This window comes from Aspergillus nidulans, chromosome VII (assembly GCF_000011425.1).
Source record: "Aspergillus nidulans FGSC A4 chromosome VII".
Lineage (NCBI taxonomy): Eukaryota > Fungi > Ascomycota > Eurotiomycetes > Eurotiales > Aspergillaceae > Aspergillus > Aspergillus nidulans.
In genome coordinates this window covers 850,680-875,075 of record NC_066263.1, presented here as the reverse complement: position 1 = coordinate 875,075, position 24,396 = coordinate 850,680, and the positions used below count along the sequence as shown (strand labels likewise).

The 24,396-nt window shown below is 51.0% G+C and overlaps 8 protein-coding genes across 8 annotated transcripts, besides 1 other annotated feature; 6 read left to right on the top strand and 2 right to left on the bottom strand.

Moving 5' to 3' along the window:
* Positions 1–24,396: part of a sequence feature (contig 1.22 729..276296(1)) that runs on past both edges of the window.
* ANIA_01482 (acetoacetyl-CoA synthase) lies at positions 257–2,608 on the bottom strand (the record flags this gene model as incomplete). The annotated part of the gene is made up of 5 exons (XM_653994.1): positions 257–273; positions 305–446; positions 535–875; positions 964–2,452; positions 2,501–2,608. 5 exons carry the CDS (start codon positions 2,606–2,608, stop codon positions 257–259), a joined length of 2,097 nt encoding a protein of 698 aa, XP_659086.1.
* On the top strand, positions 3,411–5,348 carry ANIA_01481 (MDR family MFS transporter; the record flags this gene model as incomplete). The annotated part of the gene is made up of 4 exons (XM_653993.2): positions 3,411–3,655; positions 3,715–4,052; positions 4,102–4,561; positions 4,620–5,348. The coding sequence occupies exons 1-4, from the start codon at positions 3,464–3,466 to the stop codon at positions 5,346–5,348; spliced, it is 1,719 nt and encodes a 572-aa protein (XP_659085.1). The 5' UTR covers positions 3,411–3,463.
* On the top strand, positions 6,625–7,392 carry ANIA_01480 (ureidoglycolate hydrolase; the record flags this gene model as incomplete). Its single annotated transcript, XM_653992.1, has 1 exon — positions 6,625–7,392. One exon carries the CDS (start codon positions 6,625–6,627, stop codon positions 7,390–7,392), a length of 768 nt encoding a protein of 255 aa, XP_659084.1.
* On the bottom strand, positions 7,497–10,528 carry ANIA_01479 (mismatch repair ATPase MSH1; the record flags this gene model as incomplete). The annotated part of the gene is made up of 3 exons (XM_653991.1): positions 7,497–9,121; positions 9,335–10,124; positions 10,169–10,528. 3 exons carry the CDS (start codon positions 10,526–10,528, stop codon positions 7,497–7,499), a joined length of 2,775 nt encoding a protein of 924 aa, XP_659083.1.
* On the top strand, positions 10,953–17,753 carry ANIA_10194 (ATP-dependent RNA helicase BRR2; the record flags this gene model as incomplete). The annotated part of the gene is made up of 2 exons (XM_050612771.1): positions 10,953–17,056; positions 17,111–17,753. The coding sequence occupies 2 exons, from the start codon at positions 10,953–10,955 to the stop codon at positions 17,631–17,633; spliced, it is 6,627 nt and encodes a 2,208-aa protein (XP_050468651.1). The 3' UTR covers positions 17,634–17,753.
* ANIA_10198 (oligopeptidase family protein) lies at positions 17,847–20,602 on the top strand. The gene is made up of 2 exons (XM_050612770.1): positions 17,847–18,039; positions 18,103–20,602. Exons 1-2 carry the CDS (start codon positions 18,008–18,010, stop codon positions 20,258–20,260), a joined length of 2,190 nt encoding a protein of 729 aa, XP_050468650.1. The 5' UTR covers positions 17,847–18,007; the 3' UTR covers positions 20,261–20,602.
* ANIA_10199 (uncharacterized protein) lies at positions 20,680–21,882 on the top strand (the record flags this gene model as incomplete). Its single annotated transcript, XM_050612769.1, has 1 exon — positions 20,680–21,882. One exon carries the CDS (start codon positions 20,680–20,682, stop codon positions 21,880–21,882), a length of 1,203 nt encoding a protein of 400 aa, XP_050468649.1.
* On the top strand, positions 22,294–23,793 carry ANIA_01477 (glycoside hydrolase family 43 protein; the record flags this gene model as incomplete). Its single annotated transcript, XM_653989.2, has 2 exons — positions 22,294–23,567; positions 23,624–23,793. Exons 1-2 carry the CDS (start codon positions 22,523–22,525, stop codon positions 23,791–23,793), a joined length of 1,215 nt encoding a protein of 404 aa, XP_659081.1. The 5' UTR covers positions 22,294–22,522.

The window sequence follows — 24,396 nt, the reverse complement described above, 5'->3', positions numbered from 1 at the left end:
GCTGACTTGGGGCATATTTTTTTTTTCTTGTCCATGAGTTTCAAGTCACCTTGTATTATCGTTACCCGTTTCAATGATAGACCTGGATCGGTTGTTGAAGAAATTGCAGGTGAAACGTTATTCAAGACCCTTCTGCACTGGAGGTCGAATTGATGATCTCAATGCTATCAATATCCTCAAATATAAATTCTTCAACAGGAATAATATACTAGAGGTGGCGTGAGCACTTCTTTCCGATGCATTTTCTACTATACATCTAACTAGCCGACACTGCTATATATTCACAGCTTACTCTTCAGCTCACTTTCAGCCAACCTCTCCACATCCGCAAACTGGTAATAGTACTCCAAGCTCTCCGGATTTAGTAGCGTCCCCGAAGGCTTTATCTTCTTCCCAGAAACTATTTGTTTCACAGGCAACTCAACCTTTTTGAGATTCACAGTCGTCTGCAAGATATAGGGTCTCATTAGCCTGTTTTATGTCCCTACTTTGTTCAAGAGACAATGAAAAGGCTAAGGGAACAGCATAACCTACCGGGATCTCAGGTGTCTCAAACACATATTTCGGCACATGCCTCGCACTCAGAGCCTTCCTGATAGCCTCCTTAACTCGTTCGATCAATGCTTTGGTGACCTTAAACCCCGGCTTCATAAGCAAGAACAGAATCACAGACTCATCAGAGTCTTGGGGCCGTCGCTGTCCAACAGCTAATGAGTCCACGATCTCATTGGCGAACTGCGTCTCAATCACGTTATAGATTTCGGCGGAACCGAACCGGATTCCAGAGGGGTTTAGCACGCCATCAGAGCGGCCGAGAAAGAAGATTTGCTTTGTGATCGGATGGATGGAGATGAAGTCGCCATGGGTCCAGACGTCTGGTTTACATTAGTTTTTGACAGAAGGCAAGGAGTTCCTGGAGGGTACTGAAACTTAGGGTTAGTGTGGGCTGTAGGGGTAACGTACTGTCAAACCTCGCAAAATACGAATCAAAATACTTCTTTTCCCCGTCCTCGCCGAGGAACTTGACAGGCATGGTTGGAAACGCTGCCGTGGCTACAAGCTCTCCAGGGATACCATCAGGAACAGGCGTACCTTTGACACCTGACGCGCCTTCATCTGCTTGATCATAAACTTCAACAGGGATGCCCAGCGGGAGACCCTGGCATCCACCGAGGTAGAGCGGTGTAATTGGATTTTCTAGCCCAAAGCAAGCGGCTAAATCTGTGCCGCCTGAAATATTAGCGAGTTGGACGTGAGGCGGAAAACCGGCGTCATAGAACCATTCGGCTAGGGAATCCGGAAGGACCATCCCTGTGCTTGTGACGCCGACGAGGGAGCGAAGGTCTTCTTCGGTACGCGGGGAGATGCCGTTCTTGCGTAGCTCGTGTAGGTATCGAGGGGATGTGCCGAAGTGAGTGACCCTGTACCTTCCCAAGAGACGTATCAGGATTTTTGGATTGGGGAAAAAGGGGCTCCCGTCGTAGAGGATGGTGTGGCCGCCGAATAACAGACCCGAGATGGCGGACATGTACATGATCCAACCTGTAGTTGTGAACTGAAGGGTTACAGAGTTGGGGCCATGGCTGCGATGTAAACGGGATTCTTTGTTTGAGTTGAGAAGGTACCCGCCGACGCCGTGGACTATTGGCTTTGGTTTTCCCGTGGTTCCTGAGCTGAACGCTACCAGGAAGGGGTCGCGGAACCCTACGCGAACAAACTCCAGCTTGTCGGAGGGCGCGGTGGCTAAGAGCTGTGCTAGGGGCTGCGTTTTCGGCAGGCTTGTCACGTCGACTGGGTGGTCAGGGAACCGGGGGAGGGTAATTAGGCTCTTGAATTCGGATGTGTCCTTGAGACCGTTGATGACGTCGGTGATTTTCGGGCGCAGATCGATGTGTTTTCCATTATAGACGGCGGCATCGTCGAAGAACACGAATTTCGGCTTGATCTGCACAAGCCGATCTAGAATGCCTTTGACACCGGTATCAGTGGAAGCGGATGAAAACAGGCCTCCCAGGGCCGTGGTGGCCAAGAAGACGACTAGAGTGTCGATGCTGTTACTGGCGACCACCGCCACACGGTCTCCTTTTGCTAACCCGGCAGCCTTGAGCGCCTGGAGTAATTTCCCAGTCCGCTGTCTCAATTGAGACCAGGTGACGGAGATGGCAGGTTCCGCGGCTCCTTCACGAACCTGAGTAGCTACGATTTTGCTGTCCTCTTTGCCGGCTGTTGTGATGAGCTGGGTTCCAGCTGGTGACTTCTCGGCCGTGAAAAGCATGTTTTCGGCGAAATTGAGCCGGACGCCTTTGAACCAGCTGGGAATGCTATCGATGCGAGCAGATTCATCCACGACAATAGTATAGGAGCCTTCGTGAATGATGGGGAAATATCTCCAGCTAAAGTCCCAGAACGCAGCGCGGTTCGTCACAGACCAGGTGTAGAGGTCATAATAAGTCTAGGAATATAAGTCATTGGCCATCCAGTAAGTATCGGTCCAGCTTACCGGAAGGCTGACGTTCTTCTCTTTCTCTAAACTCTCCTTGAATGCCCACATCGCAGTAGCCCTAGGGTTAGGATGTTCCCAGAGCTTACGAGGTATTTCTGCAGCCATCGTTTATTTGTAGACCGGGACCTAGGATGAGATATCAAGAGGAAATCGAGTAGATTGACTGTCGCCAGGCTCCCATCCGTGGCCATTCTATAGTCCTAGAGGTGGTGGGACCTATCTAGGCCTCGGCATATCCGTAGGAAGCGGGGAAGTATGTATCGACGGATTACGGAGTATCAGCCGATGGGACTCCTCCAATTCGTCGTCAACAGATCTGACCTCGGGCACGAACTTAAGTCCATTTGTTTGCAATTCTCTGCTGTGGGAACATTGGCCGAATGCCGAACCATGCTCTGGCCAGTCTTTTTGGGCTCGTAGTTCCCTCCGTGACGCAACAACCCACTGGATCGTATACATGCTGAGCAGTTGGATTGCTGACCCATAAGAGATATGTGGGACGCGTTCAACTGGGTGTTATTCCCTTCATGGTAAGGAGGAGCAGCCTGATTCGTCCAGTCCTTCCGTTCGTATGCATCGAGTCGAAGCTGGTGGAGGCGTTATCGACCTAACTAGAGCAGCTCGGCGCTGGCATCAATTATCTCCAACTTGACGTCTCCCATCAGCTACGGTGAGGGCAATGGGACCAACACAAGGGTAAAATATTGGGTTTCGTAAAAAGGAATGAAAATTACAAAGAGACGAGAGGATAAGAGGGAAAGGTCAGGCATTGACTATTGTAACCTTGTGGAGCCTGAGGCATAAATTTCCAGCAAAGCAAGCAAACAGCGCGGAGTCATCGAAATATATCAAACTGCTCTTCGACTCGCGTTGTTCATCCCGCTGTGTTAGACCATTTTGGATATTTGTTCTTGATCGCTTGCATAGAGGGCACTCTGATATTGGGTGACCTCGAAAAAGATGGTCTCCGCCACTGCGCCCGAGATTCAAATGGACGAGATTGCCAGCCAGACTGCGCCAAGCCAACGAGGTTCGGAGAATAAACCCGAGGAATGCATTACACAGGCACGGTGTAGTTCACATACGGTTGAACATGAAGCGCCAAAGTCCCGCGGTAGTTGGCGTATCGGTGCTATCTTGATCGCCCTGGCAGTAAGTCACCCAGACAGAGTTACACCACATTAGGGCTTGTCACTCATGTAAGGGTCTAGTTGAGCCTGTTCATATCAGCCCTGGATCAGACCATTGTAGCGACGGCTACCCCGACTATATCTGCAGACTTGCATTCAGGCGGCGGATATGTCTGGATTGGCGGGGCCTATCTACTCGCCAATGCCGCCAGCGGCAACATCTGGGCCAACCTGTCTGACATCTGGGGCCGGAAACCGATCCTGCTATTGGCCGTCGCGCTGTTATTCGTTTCGTCAATTGTATGCGCCACAGCGGTGGATATGGCAATGTTGATTGTAGGCCGCAGTTTTCAGGGTGTTGCTGGAGGTGGGCTTATCCAGCTCATTCTCATAACTATATCGGATCTGTTCAGTGTCAGGTGAGATTAACACACTTCTAGCTCGGTGCGTTTTGCTTACGCAACGCAGACTCCGTAGCCTGTTCATGGGTCTTATGGAATGTACCTGGACGGTGGCTGGTGCTCTCGGTCCTGTGCTTGGTGGTGTCTTCACCGAGTCCATCTCGTGGCGCTGGATCTTTTGGATTAATCTTCCAGTATGCGGTACGGCTTTCGTGCTGCTGATCCTGTTCCTGGATGTCCATAATCCCAGGACACCTATGCTCGAAGGAATCAAGGCAGTAGACTGGTTTGGCAGCTTGTCCATTCTAGCCATCTCCGTCATGATTCTCCTCGGATTAGACTTTGGCGGCGATACCTTCCCCTGGGATAGCCCTAAAGTGATTTGCTTGATCGTGTTCGGCGCCCTGATGTCCGTTGCATTCATCTACAGCGAGAAGCGTCTGGCGAAATACCCGCTCATGCCCCTCCACATCTTCACAAGCCGTTCAAATATTGCTTGCTTCTTGGTGGACTTCACACACGGCTTTGTCAGTCAATGCTAAAACAATTCTACTCCGTTTTAAACTGCCAGGCTAACATTAACAGGCATTTCTCGGTGCGGAGTACTACCTCCCACTCTATTTCCAGTCTGCCAAAGCGGCCTCCCCTTTCCACTCAGGTCTGCTCATTCTCCCCTTCATCCTAACCGAATCCTTCACCAGCCTCGCAGTTGGCATCGTGATCCACCGCACCGGCCGCTACCAAGAGGTCATTTGGCTGGGGATGGCCCTCGTGCTGCTAGGAACAGGCCTCTTCATTGACTACAGCACTTCCACATCGCTTGGGAAGATCATCGGCTACCAAATCATTTCCGGCTTCGGATGTGGCCTGCTCTTCTTCCCGCCACTCCTCGCACTCCAAAGTAACATCCCAACGAAAGACACCGCAACAGCAACCGCGACATTCGGGTTCGTGCGGAATGTCGCCATGGCGCTTTCCGTCGTGCTGGGCGGCGTTGTCTTCCAAAATAGCATGGGTCTGAAGAGGGATCTCCTAGAGGACGCTGGGCTGTCCAGTGCCCTGCAAGAGGACTTTACAGGTGCGGAGGCGGCGGCGAATGCCCTGGCTGTAAAGGATATTACGGACTCTTTGCAGAGAGAAGCTGTCGAGACGGCATTTGCTTGGAGTATCCGAAATATCTGGATTTTGTATACTGCTCTTGCCGCAGTGGGCCTTGTTGCGAGCTTTTTCATTACGAAGAGGCAACTTAGCAAGGAGCATGTGGAGACTAAGACTGGACTAAAGGAGAAGGAGAAGAATACTGCGGAAGTTTAGGAATGGGAAAGGTGTCGGTCTCGGTTGATTCAGGTTCACTGCGGATAGTGTTGAGGTCTAGGGTTCTATAAAAGTGATTTCAGCGGCGCAGGTGTGTAAATAACGACAAACTTACATATACTATAAATTTGACATCTCCCTTTCAAAATGCCTTACTGGAACTCGATCTTAGCCGGACCACTACCTGGGTGGATGTGTTCTCGCGGTACCAGGAGATAGGCACCGCTACTCTTCAACCACCGGTTGGGCGTCATCACATAACACTGCCCTTACAGCTTCATCTATCACTGCCTCTCTGTACAATAGTAGTCTACCCAACACCAATTTTGGTGAGCATTCCACACCAGCTTTTCAAGTGACATCTTTCGCGGCACCTTCACAGTACTTGATTAATTAGGCGGTGGATAATGCGAGGCCAAATCACAGTGCATCGACATCTCAGTGCCGCGTGGTGACCTCAATGGAGCCCTTTTGCTGCCAAGTTATACCTTCCTTTCATGGACCACTAAGCATCTGCTTAAGTGGATTTGTATAGCTCGCTAGTGATAAGAGATCTTTGCAGCCAATGTTAACACGGTGACTCATGGCATCGACGCACTTGGTAAGGTTATGATAATATTGCGCAAAGCAAAAGCCCCATCAGCATCCATGAGATAGAGAAAGCTCTCTGGTTACCCGGAGAACTAACCTTCCAGCTCTATCCTTGGGCCGCCGCCCGATCTGTCTGGGGATAGTGCTGACGAGGCGTATGAAGACGGGGGATGTGATGGAGAGTCCTTCATAGAGCCTGTCGAAACTGGATCGTCTGAGAACGGCCAGACCAATATTTCTGCGCTCAAGTCTCTCGGAAGTTCATATGCTTGCTTTGCCCCCTCTAAAAGAAATATTGTATCTCAAGAGCAGCGATAATATGTGGTCAGATGGAAGGAGGAGCAGAACAGTTGGGCGGGAGGATATGAATACGACAGTGGGCAATTGAAAGTGGTTGTGTTAGAAGTGCTAGTCTGCAGTTTATTGGATAGCCCTTTGTTCTGCAATAATAAGAAGACTCTCCCTTTGGTAGAACCAGCGGCCGTTATTTTGACTGGTGATGACGATTTCAGGTAGCTGGGAGAGTAGGTATCGTGTAGTTGACAGAAGATGGAGCTTCCATCGGCGACTCCCGAACAGCTCCAACAACCGACTCCACTCTACCTTAGGTATATGAACACCATCCCTCACCACCTCATTACTGTTTCCTTTTCAATACAACAATTCATCCTTACAATTAGAGAAAATGCCACCACCCACGCTTCTCGCTTCTCCTTCTCTATCCATCACCCCAGAACCTCTGACCCGCGATGCTTTCGCACCTTTCGGCACCGCAGTCATCCCCCCGCTTCCGCGCTCTGTCACAACCGCCCCAAATCCTCTCTCCTCACATCCCAAGCACCCTCTCGTGACATTTCCTGTGGCAGCAAACCAGCTCTCCGCGCTGAAATACAGTCCTATATCGCCGCTAATCAATAACTATCCATCTCAATGCCCCAGCAACCAACCCTCCGAGGCAAGGATGAGCATGTTTAGTTGTTTTCCAAGGACGCTGCGGGCCGTCACCAGTACCGGCGAGGGTAAAGTAGGTGGTGCGCAGAAGGTTGTTTTCGATGTCGGAATCCTCGAACGACATCCCTATACCTCGCAGACATTCTCCCCGCTTGGTCTAAGCTCGGATGACAAAAGCGCGTACTACCTAGTCATCGTGGCGCCAACACTACTTGGCCAAACCGCCACGGCACGGACAGAAGCTGGAGAGAGTGTATCTATTCGTGATCCACCGAATCTGAGTAAACTCAGGGCATTTGTGGCGAGTGGGGAGCACGCCGTTACGTATGGGCCTGGGACCTGGCATGCGCCAATGGTAGTTGTGGGTGAATGTAAGGTGGATTTTGTGGTCACGCAGTTTGTCAATGGAGTTGCGGCAGAGGATTGTCAGGAGGTTTGCTTTGGGGAGGGGATTGTTGTTGATCTGAGTGAGAGGCAGCAGAGGGCGCAAGCGAAGCTGTAAAACTTACACAAAGTTGCGAGTCAATCGGAGATTATGGCGGTTAAAGAAAGAGGGGGTCCACCCTTATGTTCGCAGGATATGTATATTATATATCAAAGTGCAAATTATGACGCAGAAGAAAAGGCGGCCGTTGTCAGTCGAGAGGCTTCGCCGCGGATACTATCACGAACGCTTCGCGCCAGCTCCAGCGTCTCGCTAGGCAATCCCGCCAGCTGCGCAACTTTCAGAGCATGTGACTCCCGATTTATGCCCTTCCGCAACTTGTGGACAAAAGAAAACCGCCCCTCAGTCGTCTCCTTAACGTCGGTGCAATACCTTCCCAGCGCAGGAAACTCTTGCGTCATATCAGCCAGTCCGTGGAAATGCGTCGCAAACAGTGTCCGGCATTGATTCCGATAATGCAAATGATGCAGGCATGCGAAACTAACCGCGGTGCCATCCTCCGGCGTCGTCCCACGTCCAACCTCATCCATGATCACAAATGACCTTGCCGTCGCTTGTTTGAGGATCGCAGCTGTCTCCAGCATCTCGACCATAAACGTTGACTGATCGCGAAAGAGATCGTCTGCTGCGCCGATACGACTGAAAATCTGATCGACAATGCCGATCTCAGCGTAGTCAGCTGGCACAAAGGAGCCCACTTGCGCCAGGATGGTGATAAGCGCGTTTTGGCGCAGAAATGTGCTTTTCCCGGCCATGTTGGGGCCTGTGATAAGCCAGATGCGCTCGGATTCGCCCAAGAAGCAGTCATTGCTGACGAAGCGGCGGCCTTGTTCTTCAAGGCCGAGTTTCACGGTTGGATGGCGGCCGCCGATGATCTTGTAGTTTGTGCCTTCAGTGAGGATGGGACGCACGAGTTGTTGTTCGGCTGCGAGGGTGGCAAATGAGCAAGCGACATCGAGTTCGTCCATGACTGAGGCGTTGCGGCGAATCTTTACCAGGTTCAAGATAACTTCGCGGCGTAACTGCTCGAAGATGGCTTGCTCCTCCTGCCGAATTTGGACCTTTATTTGATCCATTCGGCCGCCGAGTTCGGTCCAAGCCGGGAGGTAGAAGGACCGGGTTGACTTTGTTGACGAGACGTTGCGCGTCACGCCTATGTCTTCTAACTGCTGTTGGGAAACTTTTGCGCCTTTGACATGGCATATGTGTCCCAAACCAGGCGTCCATTTGAGCGTGATGGCGGAGGATCCGACGGAGTCACGAAGATACTGGCCGAGTTTCGATTTTTCATTCTGCAGCTCATCTAGTGTCCGGTGGAGTTCTTTCAGCGCAGGACTTGCATCTCGTCGCATAATCCACGTCTCGTCAGGGGAGGATTCGTCGGTTGCTGTGCGCTCAGTGGTCTTTTCCCGGACTTTCTTTGGCAAACTGGCAAGATCAGCCGCTGCGCCTTCATTGAGGGTAACCTCTTGGGCTAGAATAGCGGCTTCAGCTGCAGTGTCTTCCTCGATACGCTGCTTCTGCAATAGCCCTTCTTCGTCAATTGCGGACAGGATCTTGTCAGCCAATAGCGTTGGCCCATCTAGATAGAGTTGATCAACCATTTTCTGAAGTGATTTCCGAGAATACTCTGAGCTTGCGTTACTCGCGGCCGATAATAGCCGCTTGACATTCTTTGAGGCTTCTATAGACTTTGAAAGGCAGATCAAATCATCTGCATCTCCCTTCCCAAGAGTAAATTTCTGAACCAAACGTTGGGCATCGTAACTGCGTTTCAACAGCTGTACTAGATCATTTCGTATCTCACTATCCTCAATAAAAACAGAAACCAGATCGAGACGTTCGTTGATCACAGGTAATGAAGTTGACGGAGATGTTAGTCGATCTCGCAGTAGTCGCGCTCCGCTTTTGGTGGAGGTCCGACGCACTGCATGTAGTAGGCTGCCTTTGAAGCTGTCGCGCGCTGACTCTAGTATTTCAAGCCCTCTCAAGCTGTTACGGTCAATGCTCATAGATTCGTTTAGATGTCGGCGGCGAGGGGGTTGCAGCTTTAGATTAAGACCCTGCAACTGGACCCGGATGTATTCTAGCAGACTGTAGCCCGCCGCAACTTCCTCCTGGCTGAAGGCGTCGATCGATGTGGATGGAAGAGGTGCTTCCAGCATAGACGCCCAGTCTGAAACTGGCGAAATCTTTTCAGGGAAACTGAAACATGTCATCAGCCGATGTTCGTGGCCGATAAGCAGCTGCAGCTCTTGTCCGGCCAGATCCTGAAGACGTTGGTCTACGAGGATTTCTCGAGCACCTATCCTTGCGATTGCAGATGGAAGCATCTGTGCTGTAGTAGATTGAGTGTAGAAATCGCCCGTGGAGAGGTCCAGCCAGGCCAAGCCGACATTCTGCGAGGCGGACGTAAGTATATGCTGATAAGAGGATTCGTCGCTGCCTCTGGCGTGCATCCCCAGATCTGACGGGTTGAGATAGATTGCCATTAGGAAGTTGTTTTCAGACGGATCCATGAACTTCTCATCGATCAGGGTGCCTGGCGTGATGACCCGCGCTACTTTTCTGTCAAAAAGCATACCGGACCGAGCTTTCTCCTCTGCGCTAATGGCAAATTCTTCACTAATCGCAACAAATTTATTCAGATCCTGGACGAGAATCTTGAGGAAGCGATCTAGCTGGAAGAATGGGAAGCCGGCCATAGGAACAGGACCGGCACTGGTTTTTTTGGTCGCAAGCTTTAAATTGAGTAACGGGGCAAGTTCCTCGGCTTGTTCAAAATAGAGCTACATAGTCAGTATGTTTCAGACCATAAGCGATAGGTGAGTACCTCGTAAAAGCCTCCAACCCTAGTTAGGACAACACAGTTCTTGAACTTTTGCATGTTATTGCGGTGTCCCTGAACAACCGTTGGATATCGGGGCGTATCCTCCACAACATCTTGATATGGCTCCAATTTTACCGCGCCTTGAGGAAGGTCCTTGAGTTTTACCGTGGACTTTGTTTTAGCTGACCGTCGCTGGTTGTGGAAGACCGTGGTGAGCTGCGGAGCTGCGACGCGTCGCGGTTGAGCATGATGGCATATCGTCCTGTGCACAAGGCAGCGATAGGGAAGGATAGTATTTGGACGAGCCAGAGATCGAGCCTGCGACTGAACTAAGTAAGGTAAGCGAGACCCATTAACTGGCATGTCTTATAGTAACTGAGGATACTTCTGACAAAAGGGAGTAGTTCCTGGCCCAGTGTTGCTGCTTGTCCGGCAGAAAAGGCGCTGTATGCCTTACCATTAAGGCCGCAACCGCCAAACCTTCCGTCCTTGGGCCACCGAAATCTGCGACTCACTTCCATCATTCTTCCGAAAGCTTCAACGCTACCACTCTTTCTCCTTCAACCATTAGCAGGAGCTCGCAGCGTGACAACTGAACTAGTTACTTGCTGCAGGACGATGGTCCAGGTTTGTGCAGACTCACGAATCTCAACTTTGCCACAGAATTCATCTCCATTCGCAGGTGTCTCGACGCGCCGCCGATTCCTGAGCCTGAGCTCCATTGAGCCAGTGACGATTTAAACGGTCACCTTCTATATAATTTAGTTTTCCATCGTCAGTTGTCAAGATGGCAGACCAAAACATTTCACAGTACAAATACTCGGCGATGTCCAACCTGGTTCTCCAGGCGGACCGTCGTTTCATATCCCGCGTCAACGATGAGGCCACCGGAGACCCAGAATCACTCGCAGGTCGTATAAGCATTCGGGAAATGGGCTCGAGGATAGCGCGCGATGACGCACCGAAGTCCAAGAAGAAAGCTGTTGGTCCGGTTGACATTGAGCGGGGTGCCATTCGAGAGGGCGAGGATGTCCTTGCGCGTGAGCAGAAGAAACGACAGAAGGGTCAACCTGCCCAACTACGCGGCCAAGGAATACTATCCGCGGCCGATGCTTTGATTGAAGGCCTCAAATATCGCCCTCGTACACCGGCCACGCGGGCTACGTACGACCTAATCCTCACATTGACCGCAAGCCGGCTCGGCGATGTTTCACACGAAGTTGTTCGGAGTGCTGCCGATGCGGTGTTGGAGGTCTTAAAAGATGAGGAAATGAAGGACTTTGATAAAAAGAGGGAAATTGACGATTTACTTGGCACGTCGTTAGACCCCAAGGAGTTTAATGAGCTTGTCAATTTAGGCAAAAAGATTACAGACTACGATGCGCAAGATGAGGACGAGGAAATGGGTGACGGCGTTACTGGAGAAGATGAGGCCGAACTCGATGAACGACAAGGTGTCGCCGTGGTCTTCGACGAAGACGAGGATGAAGACCGCATGGGTACTATGGACGAGATACATGACGAAGACGAGTCGGATGATGAAGATGAAGAACAGCAAGAATCTGACAGCGGCGAGGGCGCGGCAAAAGAAGCTCCGGAGGATCTGCCCACGGAAGAAATGGTCATCGATGGCGGAGCATCTGCAGACGGAGAGCAACAAAAGAAAGGTCTCATAGTCAGTGCTCGCGACATTGATGCATACTGGTTACAGCGCCAAATCGGTGCCGCCTACTCGGATGCGCATATCCAGCAAGAAAAAGCCACCCAAGCCCTCGAGATCATGGAGGGCAAGACAGAGGATGGTTCGCCGAGGTCTTTGCGCGATGTAGAAAATGACCTTATGGAGCTTTTTGATTACGACTTCCCGGACCTTGTTGCCAAGCTCGTCACGAACAGGGACAAGGTTGTCTGGACCACTCGCTGGCGGCGTGTGGCCGAAGACGCCGACGCTCGTAATCTAGTGGAGAGCGAGATGGTCGAAGCCGGACATCGCGGTATACTGGACGAGATCCGCGGCAAGACAGTCTCTCGTGACAATGATTCGGGTCGACCCGAGAAGAGGATCAAGATGGATCTTATGGACGTCGACCTGCCCAAGGCCCCTGCTGCTGCCGAGGAAAAGAAGACCGCGGACGGTGGATTGGTCAGAGGGCTCCAGCCCAAACGCTTAATCAACCTGGAAAACCTTGTATTTCATCAGGGTAACCATTTGATGACAAACCCCAACGTCAAATTGCCTCAGGGTTCAACGAAACGGACATTCAAGGGGTACGAGGAAATTCATGTACCGCAGCCAAAGTCTAAGCAGGAGCCAGGAGAGAGGAAAGTCGCAATCTCCGAACTCCCTGAATGGGCGCGTATCGGATTTGGGGATGCAAAGGAGCTCAACCGGATCCAGACCAAGTGTTACCCCTCAGCTTTCCAGGATGATGGCAACATGCTTGTCTGCGCTCCTACGGGCTCAGGAAAAACCAATGTGGCCATGTTGAGCATACTCCGTGAGGTTGGAAAGAACCGTAACTCCCAAACCGGAGAGATAATGCTTGACGACTTTAAAATAGTCTACATCTCCCCCTTGAAGGCTCTTGTCCAAGAACAAGTTGAGAATTTCGGCAGGCGTCTCGCTCCTTACGGCATCAAGGTTGCAGAATTGACCGGTGACCGTCAACTTACGAAGCAGCAAATCGCCGAGACTCAGGTCATTGTCACAACCCCTGAAAAGTTTGACGTTATAACGCGAAAGGCGTCAGAGACGAGCTATACCAAGCTCGTTCGTCTAATCATCATTGATGAGATCCATCTTCTTCACGATGAGCGTGGACCTGTCATTGAAAGTATTGTCAGCAGGACCATCCGTCAAGTCGAACAAACCGGCGATGCCGTCCGAATTGTCGGTCTCAGTGCAACACTCCCTAATTACCGCGATGTCGCAAGCTTCCTTCGTGTTGATCCCGCCAAGGGTTTGTTCCACTTTGACGGGTCTTACCGACCATGCCCTCTAAAACAAGAATTCATTGGTGTCACGGACAAGAAGCCCATCAAGCAACTGAAAATTATGAACGACATTTGCTACAATAAGGTAATTGAGCACGTGGGGCAAAATCGGAACCAGATGCTCATCTTCGTTCATTCTCGGAAAGAGACAGCAAAGACCGCTAAATATCTCCGAGACAAGGCTCTTGAGATGGAGACAATAGGTCAGATTCTGAAGAGTGACTCTGCAAGCAGAGCTATTCTTGCCGAAGAGGCTGAATCCGTCAATGACGCCGCCCTTAAGGATATCCTGCCTTACGGCTTCGGTATTCACCACGCTGGTCTAAGTCTTGCGGATCGTGACTCGGTCCAGGCGCTCTTCAAAGATGGCAGTATCCAGGTTCTTGTTTGTACAGCGACCCTGGCGTGGGGTGTGAACCTGCCCGCGCATACTGTTATCATCAAAGGAACACAGGTCTACTCTCCCGAGAAAGGTAGCTGGGTCGAGTTGAGTCCTCAAGATGTCCTCCAGATGCTGGGACGAGCCGGACGACCTCAGTATGATACGTATGGTGAAGGTATTATCATTACCACTCAAGCTGAAATCCAATATTACCTCTCACTCATGAATCAACAATTGCCCATTGAGAGCCAGCTTGTGAGCAAACTTGCAGACAACATGAACGCAGAGATTGTGCTCGGAAACATCCGAACACGAGACGAGGGAGTCGACTGGCTTGGCTATACGTATCTGTTTGTGCGCATGCTGCGCTCTCCTGGTCTATACAGCGTCGGTGCTGACTACGAAAACGATGACGCTCTTGAGCAGAAGCGTGTTGATCTTGTGCACTCTGCGGCGGTGCTCCTGGAAAAGGCTGGATTGGTTAAGTATGACAAAAAGACTGGACGGTTACAGTCTACAGAGCTGGGGCGGATCGCGTCACACTATTATATCGGCCACAACTCCATGTTGACATACAACCAGCATCTCCAACCATCCATCGGAAACATTGAGCTATTTCGAATCTTCGCTCTTAGCGATGAGTTCAAGTACATTCCGGTCCGTCAAGATGAGAAACTCGAACTGGCGAAGATGCTTGGCCGTGTGCCTGTTCCAGTTAAAGAGGGTATCGACGAGCCTCACGCCAAGATCAACGTTTTGCTGCAGGCGTACATCTCCCGACTTAAGCTGGAGGGTCTTGCCCTGATGGCGGACTTGGTCTATGTGACCCAATCAGCTGGCCGTATCCTCCGTGCCCTGTTTGAAATATGCTTACGGCGCGGTTGGGCGTCGGTAGCTAAAAATGCCCTTGATCTTTGCAAGATGGCTGAAAGGCGTATGTGGCCTACCATGAGCCCCTTGCGCCAGTTCCCGCGATGCCCTAGGGATATCCTCCAAAAGTCCGAGCGAATCGACGTGCCTTGGGGCAGCTATTTTGATCTGGACCCTCCGCGCATGGGTGAACTTTTGGGCATGCCCCGAGCGGGCAAAACTGTCTGTGACCTAGTTTCCAAATTTCCTCGCTTGGAGGTCCAGGCCCAGGTTCAACCCATCACTCGCTCCATGCTAAGGGTTGAATTGACGATCACTCCCAACTTTGTCTGGGACGAAGAACTGCATGGTACGGCCCAGGACTTCTGGATCATGGTTGAGGATTGCGACGGCGAAGAGATCTTGTTCCATGATCAATTCGTTCTGCGCAAGGACTACGCCGAGTCGGAGATGAACGAGCATCTTGTCGAGTTCACTGTTCCCATCACGGAGCCCATGCCCCCCAACTATTTCATCTCCCTTGTATCTGACCGCTGGATGCATTCGGAAACTCGCATCGCCGTGTCTTTCCAGAAACTAATCCTTCCGGAGAGATTCCCTCCCCATACTCCTTTGCTCGATATGCAACGGGCCCCTGTGAAGGCTCTCAAGCGTGATGAGTACCAGCGGTTATACCCTGATTGGGAATACTTTAACAAGATTCAAACGCAAACGTTCAAGACTCTCTTCGAAAGCGACGACAATGTTTTTATCGGCGCTCCCACGGGCAGTGGTAAGACGGTCTGCGCGGAATTGGCGATTTTGCGTCATTGGGCCAAGGAAGACAGTGGCCGCGCAGTCTACGTTGCTCCATTCCAGGAGCTTATTGACAGCCGCCTTGAGGACTGGAAAAAGCGGCTGAGCGGCTTGGCTGGTGGTAAGAGTATTGCCAAGCTGACTGGGGAGATGACAGCCGATCTCAAGATCCTCGCCGGTTCAGATCTTGTTCTTGCTACGCCCACCCAATGGGATGTGCTTTCCAGACAATGGCAGAAGCGCAAGAATGTGCGCGCTGTGGAGCTGTTTGTTGCTGATGAGCTGCACATGCTCGGTGGTTACGGTGGGTATGTCTACGAAGTTGTGGTCTCGCGCATGCATTCCATTGCGCTCCAGACCGAGAGCGGCATGCGGATCGTCGGTCTAAGCGTTCCTCTCTCCAATGCTCGGGATATCGGAGAGTGGATTGGCGCTAGCAAGCACACTATCTACAACTTTAGTCCCCATGCCCGGCCAGTACCCTTGGAACTCCACATCCAGTCTTTCAGCATACCGCATTTCCCTTCATTGATGTTGGCAATGGCAAGACCAGCATATCTCTCGATCCTGCAGCTGTCTGCAGATAAACCCGCTCTCATCTTTGTGCCTAACCGGAAGCAAACCCGCGCTACTGCCATTGATCTTTTGACAGCATGTTCTATTGACGACGACGAAGACCGGTTCCTTCATGCCGACATCGAGGAGCTGCAACCGTTACTTGGCCGCGTCCATGAGCGTACCCTGGCGGAGTCGCTCTCACATGGTATTGGGTACTACCATGAGGCTTTGAGTCAGACTGACAAGCGCATTGTTTCCCATCTCTACAACATCGGTGCAATCCAAGTTGTCATCGCCTCACGAGATGTCTGCTGGGAACTCAACCTCACCGGACACCTTGTGGTTGTCATGGGCACTCAGTTCTTCGAGGGCCGTGAGCATCGCTATATCGACTACCCAATAAGCGAGATTCTCCAAATGTTCGGCAAGGCTTCTCGCCCCGGTCAGGACAAAGTTGGCCGAGGTGTTCTTATGGTCCCGACGGTCAAACGCGAGTACTATAAGAAGTTCCTCAACGAGGCGTTGCCGGTGGAGAGTCACTTACAGCTCTACATGCACGATGCCTTCGTTACCGAGATCAGCCAGGGGACAATTGCCTCCACTCAAGATTCCGTTGACTGGTTGACGTACACTTACTTTTACCGCCGCCTTCTAGCCAACCCCAGCTTCTATGGTCTCACGGATATAAGCCACGAGGGTCTGAGTACATTCCTTTCTGAGTTGGTAGAGAACACCTTGAAGGAGCTGTCTGAGGCCAAGATCATTGATCTGGATGAAGAGGATGACAGTGTTTCACCTCTGAACGCTGCATCGATCGGCGCGTACTACAACATTTCATACATCACCATGCAGACCTTCCTCCTTTCTCTGTCTGCCCGAACGAAACTCAAGGGCATTTTGGAGATTGTCACAGCGGCGACCGAATTTGAGTCTGTCCAGATGCGCCGCCACGAAGAACACATCCTTCGCCGAGTGTATGACCGCGTCCCTGTCAAAACGTCACAGGTCGCCTTCGACTCACCGCACTTCAAATCCTTTGTGCTGCTTCAAGCTCACTTTTCGCGCATGCAGCTGCCTATTGATCTGGCGAAAGACCAAGAAGTTATTGTTAGCAAGGCCCTTAACCTTCTCAGTGCTTGTGTGGACATCCTCGCCTCGGAAGGCCACATGAACGCCATGAATGCCATGGAAATGTCGCAGATGGTGGTTCAGGCTATGTGGGATCGTGATAGCCCTCTCAAGCAAATTCCTCATTTTGGCCCTGAAGCCATCAAGGTTGCCAATGAGTATAAGTATGTTACTCCTGCTTTATATGCTAAAACTCGTTCTAACATTTGCATGATTAGTATCAACGATATCTTCGAGTTCATGGATGCGATGGACCCGTCCGAGAACAAAGATTACAATACCCTAGTTAAGCGTCTCAACCTCGACAACAAACAATTGGCGCAGGCAGCTGCGTTCACCAACAACAAGTACCCTATCCTAGAACTCGACTTTGAGGTCGAGGACCCGGAAAACATTACTGCCGGTGAACCTGCGTACCTCAAAATCAAGGTTGAGCGGGAGGTGGATGAGGATGAAGAGTTTGACACGACAGTGCACGCGCCTTTCTACCCCGGCCAAAAGATGGAGAACTGGTGGTTGGTTGTTGGCGACGAGAAGACGAGGAATCTACTTGCGATTAAGCGTGTCACTATCGGTCGCAAACTGGAGCTGCGCCTGGACTACACCGTGCCTACGCCTGGTGAACATGAGCTGACGCTATACTTAATGTGTGACAGCTATGTTGGCGTGGACCAGGCTCCCACATTTACGGTCAGGGCTGCTGAAGGTATGGAGGAGGATGAGAGTGAGGAAGAGGAGTGATGAGGAACAAGCTTTTTTTTGTTTGGGGATTTACTGCATCAGATTATTGTAATTATACGGATGACTAGACCTGCGATATACAGGACAAACATGGCCTTGTGTTATCTGTCGTGGAATGCTGTTGATGACTTTGGAGATCTTCCCGTCCTAGGCCCCAGCCTCCACCTCTTCCCCTCACCGAGTCACCAGCAAGGTATTCATCTTTAAATTCGCCATCGCCATCTCATCCATCTCCCTCTTTTTCAGTATCCTCCCTTCTATCGCGGAGTGCAAACTTGCAGCTATTATTATTCCTACGATTATTTTCTCCCTCTTTGAATTGCCTGATCCTGGGTTTATTAACTTATCGTCTGTTATCGTTCCTGCGGAGTGACATGACCATCCGATCCATGAAATTTACGCCAGAGTAAGGCCTTTTTTCGGGTCCAACTAGAGCCCTTCCATCCGTCTTTCGTTTGCTGATTATTAGGGTACTTCTCGGAGCACCTCGACGGTCCGGGGCCGTGCCTAATTCGACTGGAACGCTCGCCGTTTATACCCAGACAACATATTCGTTCGAATCCCATTCCAAGACGAATGAGATTCGTGTGTTGGACCTTAAGACCGGTCGATCTGCGCTTATCACAAATGATCCTGGCGCCAGCTCTCCGCAATGGATTGACAATACTGACCAGCTGATTTGGTTAAAGTCAAAGGGGAATGGAAACACAAGTTTGATCATCGGAGATGCTCGACAGGCGGATCGGACCTATACTGCGGGCACAGTACCTGGTCCAGTGTCAGACCTTAAAGTCACTGTTATCGAGTCAGGCAAAATTGGCTTCGCTGTAGCTGGCAAATCCAACCCTGACGGAACCCTATACAATCCTCAGGACGCCAAGGCGCCTCACAGCACCGGCAAGCTATATACCTCGCTCTTTGTGAGGCATTGGGATTCGTACATTGAGCCTCAGAGGAATGCTATCTTCTTTGGCTTGCTCCAGCGTGCTCCTCTGTCGCCCGCTACTCGACAGGCGGGAAAGTATTCCGTTTCAGGGATTACGAATTTGATCGCTGTCTGTGGGCTTACCGGTGTTGAGTCGCCAATCCCACCATTTGGAGGAGGAGGCGATTTTGCGGTCAGTCCTTCGGCGATTGTGTTTGTGGCGCGAGATCCTGATGTTAATCCCGCTTTGCATACGGCATGCTCGTGCTATTACTGTCCTATGTTTTCGTGGACCGGCGTGAGCGCTGTTGAGAGCAGGATATGTCGAGTTCAGGGTCTGGAAGGTGCCATGTCATCCCCCGTGCTTTCGTCTGACGGTAGCTCCATTGCTGTTTTGGCGATGCGCCAGGACGGGTATGAGTCGGATAAAAACCGGATTCTCTACGTTCCTAATCCTTGGAGTGGCGAGATGATTGAAGCATTTGCATCGGCAAATGGCAAAGGGCTCTGGAATCTCAGTCCTTCAGGGCTGACATTCTCCAACGATGACAATTATCTTTACATCCAGGCGGAGGAGTACGGACGTGGGGTGCTTTTTCGGCTCCCTGTCGCCAACATTCGTCACTCGACGCCAAATATGCTCAAAAAAATCACAAGTTCCGGCTATGTGACAGACGTCCACCCTGTCACATCTAAATCCTCCCACCTACTAATCTCCAGTAACAGCTTAGTAGACAACAGCATATGGACTGTGGTTGACCCCGCGAACCCTGCTGATGCCCATGTCATCTCTTCCATTGGCCATGGCGGAGCTGCTTTTGGTCTTTCGGCAGCTCAGGTGGACGAAATTTGGTACAGAGGGGCAGAAGACACCCCGATCCACGCGTGGGTGGTGAAGCCGTCCAACTTTAGACCAGGTTCCAAGTACCCTCTGGCATTTCTGGTTCATGGCGGCCCGCAAGGCGCATGGAATGATCAATGGAGTACGAGGTGGAACCCTGCGGTTTTTGCTGAGCAAGGATATGTTGTCATAACGCCGAACCCGCGAGGCAGCACCGGTTATGGGCAGGAATTCACTGATGCAATTCGCGGGTCCTGGGGCGGGTTACCCTATATTGATCTCGAGAAGGGCTTCGACTATATCGAGAAAAACCTGAAGTACGTCGACACGAACCGCGCTGTGGCTCTGGGCGCATCCTACGGTGGCTACATGATGAACTGGATTCAAGGCCAACCGCTCGGACGACGATTCAGAGCTCTTGTGACGCACGATGGCGTTTTCAGCACGACCTCCCTGCTTGCCACCGAAGAGCTGTATTTTCCTTTGCACGATCTTAAGGGCGTGCAGTGGATAGTTCCTGAGAACTGGGCACAATGGGATCCTTCTCGTCACCTGGATAAGTGGCAGACGCCACACCTCATCATCCACAATGAGAAGGATTATCGGCTGACGATAGCCGAAGGCCTCTCGGCGTTTAACGTGCTGCAGATGAAGGGTATTGACAGCGCTTTCTTGACATTCCCAGACGAGAATCACTGGGTCCTTAACCCGGAAAATGCACTGATGTGGCATTATACTATTTTCAACTGGATCAACAAGCATGTCGGTCTCCCTGCCGCCTCCGAGCGCTTCGAGCAGTTTTCAGGTAATGAAAAGGTGGCGCTCCAGAACCGTCTGGCGAAAGTCAGCCTTTCAAATTGAAACATGTATAAGATTGGCCTCAGGGATATCTGGAGCCGCAGACATATTTGAGCAGACGTTTTGTTTATGCTGGTCTATTTTGGCGACAATGGATAGTTTCTGTCTGTGTTTCATTTCTTTGTTCGACTCCTCAACTGCTCAATCCAGTCAAGAATCGGAGTCGGGAACTGACTTGGGGCTGTTGCATTGTGTTTTCGGTCACAAAGGCGAATTGTTCCAGCGCAGGCTTTGCCACGTTTGTTATGCTGCTTATAATCTTTTGCCTCGTCATCTAATCAGACCCATTACTCTCTCTATATCTGATAACTCAACCGCCGCATTTGTCATTAGCACCCTCAGTTCATTGCAGGTTCTGGAACTTCTGGAAACCCTTCACGCTCACCTACACTACTATATATCTTACCAGGACTAACATAACGATGGATAACCACAAGAAGGACAAGTTTAGCCACTGTCCGGAATCACACCCAATACCGCCCCGGACCCCAACGTTGTCCCCGTCTCGAGACGAGCCGAACGGATTGCCTCTACCTGACCATATAGATGAGATGCTTGAGAACGCCCAGCAGTCACCGATCGAGTCGGAGATCATGGGAGAAAGACTGCACCGAGCGGAGCAAATCGAAATAGAACAACAGGAAGGGCAGCCCAAATTAGAACCCCAAAGCTGGTGCCCACCTAGTTCTGCAGGGGAATCAAGGGAATTGCCTACTGCAGCCGCGGCCATAGACCATATGATCGAACATCCCAGAAATTCCCGGTGCGAAGCTGAAGAAATCCGAAAATTATTGCAAGGACGTGGCGAGATTACACGACTAGCACAACAGGCGAAGCGGATTGTATCCAACACCCGAAACCGGTGGCTGGCTATCGGCCAGCACATCCACAGAGACCCAAAACACCAGGATACGTTATCAGAAGGCCTCAACCGCCTCGAAGCAGTCAGACAGGGAATTGAAGATTGCACACGGCGTATTGAGGCACGGCTGCGCCAGTACCATACGCAAGAACGCCAGCAACGGCTCCGCCGCCGCCTCCAGCGCCGACAGCAAAGGCGCCAGGTGCAACAAATCACGTCCTATCTGCAGCAATCCGGATTTGATCTTGGACTTGAACTTAGCTATGACGGACCGAGTCAATCAGCTTCAAACTCAGTCTTAGAATTTCACCCCGAATTTCAAAACAAAATCGCCCACCTCGCGCGCAAGCTCCACCCGCTTGTCTCGTACTCAACGGGCCTCATACACCCATACTTTCCCAAATCAGTTCTCGCTTTCAACCTTTTGACATCAGCGCAGCTCGATGCACTAGCACTTCACTTTCACCAAGTGTATCCGCCGAGGCGCGAGACCTTCCTGTATCCACTTCCTATCAAGCCGTGGCTTGCAACCAATGGCTTCCTGCGGGATCTGGGCGTAGATACAGAAGTTAAAAGGAGACGGTTTGGAAGATTCATCGGGCTAAAGGGCTGTGAGAGTCCGGTCAAGACGCGGAGCGATGAGGGGAGTGTGGTTGAGCAGGTTGAGAGGGATTGGGAAAGGAGGTATAGGAATGCATTGGCAGTGCAGATGAGGAACGTGGAGGAGAGTTATATGTTCATGGATGGGTTGGATAATGTTTGACTCCTTGTCCAAACAGACTTTGAACAGACTTTGATCCATTCTACTTGATAAATATGTTATCAGGCTTTTATGGCCCGTCTGGGAGGCCGGTTGATATGATATGAGATCTATATTTTGGAAGCTGGGCATCTGGCTGGACTAGCCCTATAACAATTTATTGAGGACTCGTAGTCTTAGTTTGGATATATTTGAAGAGGTATCCTAGGCATATTTAACCCGTTCACCCCATACCGGGCAATGCCTTCTGTAATGTTTCCGGCCTAATCTGGCCGGGCCAAGTCTACTCCATAGTAAATCAACCTATGAGAAATCTCATCCTTACCCCGACAAATCTCCAGGCTAGACTAGGCCGTAGATTTCCTGGGAGGTGGAAGGAACTCCGTTCCCCTTCAGGACTTTTTCCTCATTTATCCACGAGCTCCAATCTACGGAAATTGGAAATGCCCAGCACCTTGTACTTTAGCCGGCGGATAAATAGGCGGCCATTGCCATCAATATTCTAAGTCAAGATCACACATCTACAAGTATTCATATAATCAGGATAGATCCTCCCTCATCAACGTATCCATACCACTCATATTGTGGCATATCGAAAATTTAAGCCAGTCAAGTTCACGTTCAATTAATCAACATCACCAAAATGCCTCAGTCTAACCCCAAACCTTTGATCTCGCACCTCTACACAGCCGACCCCTCAGCCCACGTCTTCAACCAAAAGCTCTACATCTACCCCTCCCATGACCGCGAATCTTCCATCCCTTTCAACGACAATGGCGACCAATACGACATGGCCGATTATCACGTTTTCTCCATCGACACTCTAGCTCCCCTCACCTCTACCTCCACAGAGAATGTGAAAGTGGAGGTCAAAGACCACGGCCCCGTCCTGAAAACTGAGCAGGTTCCTTGGGCTTCGAAGCAACTCTGGGCCCCTGATGCGGCGGAGCGGAATGGGAAGTATTATCTGTATTTCCCCGCAAGGGACCATGAAGGGTTGTTTCGTATTGGGGTCGCGGTTGGGAATGCGCCGGACGGGCCTTTTGTTGCGGAGGAGACTTGGTTGAAGGGGACTTTTAGTGTTGATCCGGCTGTTTTTGTGGAGGATGTCAGAGATGGGCATGAAGATCAAGACGGAGATGGGAAGGAAGCGTACATCTATTTTGGAGGGCTATGGGGGGGCCAATTGGAGAAGTGGGTGAGGAGCGAGGATGGAGAGGAAGGAGGGGAGGGATGGGTCTACGACAAAGATGCGAAGGAACCGACTGGACCAGGAGCTCCAGCGCGCGAGCCTCTCGTCGCGAAACTCTCGCGCTCAATGACAGAGCTTGCGTCCCCCGTTCGTCCTTTGGTCATTCTTGACGAGTCTGGGCAGCCGCTAGCGGGGGATGACCACGATAGACGCTTCTTTGAAGCCTCCTGGATGCATAAGTACAAAGGCGTTTACTACTTTTCCTACTCGACTGGCGACACGCACTACCTTGTGTATGCAACTGGGTCTTCACCTTGGGGCCCGTTCACGTACCGGGGACGAATACTAGAGCCTGTGCTAGGGTGGACGACGCACCACTCGATTGCGGAGTTTGAAGGGCGCTGGTGGCTGTTTTATCATGATTGCGAGATTTCGGGGGGACAGAGTCATTTGAGGAATGTTAAGGTACGGGAGATTGGATATAAGGAGGATGGGAGTATTTATCTAGTCGACTAGTTATGAAAGTGAAAATGGGGATAATTCATGTTTTAGGGCTAGGTTTATGCAAAACCCCTTCTGGCACCTCGTCTTTCATGCTGGAATTCAACTGTCCACGCCAGACAGGGCAGGGTTGTATAGACAGTCTGCTAGAGTTTGCCGCTCCTCGAGGAATTTCTGAGTCCGGTGGCGCAACTATACGGATAGCAACAATGAACTACTAAGTTGCCTATGGGTCCGGAAAAGCCCTATGACGGTAAATAAAGATGCGAAACGTGCGGATCATATTAGCGCAGCAGATGTCAAGGCTAAATATCTATTCGAAGGTGCCTGGTGCTTGTATATTGCTCACAATAACGACCAAAGAGCCCCAGGAGGTCATTATCAGATAGGCGCCTGCATATGGCGCGAACAGAGGCTGCCGGGTCCAGAAGAATGTCCAAAAATGGGTCTCGGGGGTTCTTTTCTCGCTGGGGCTAGGGTAAGTTTTTCAATCTGGTTGGCGAGGAAGCACGTCTTTCTTCCTGGAAGTGGACATGATCTATATGATCAGTGTCTAGTTGTGTTAGAGCAGTTCCAAGCAGTCGGCTATATGATCACCCATTCGCGAATAATCGTGTGCTTGACCAGGTCTGAACGAGTATAATGATCGTGCTGATATCACGCAATATCCCCAGCCTTATATGCCTGCCAGCTGCGCACCTGATTCATCTCGCCGTCATTTTGGCCAAACAAGACTGCCGCAATCAGTACCGTTCGAGTTGAAGTATACCAGTGGCGTGCTCCGTAGAAGCTGGACAACTGGACAGCCGTCAAGATGACATGAT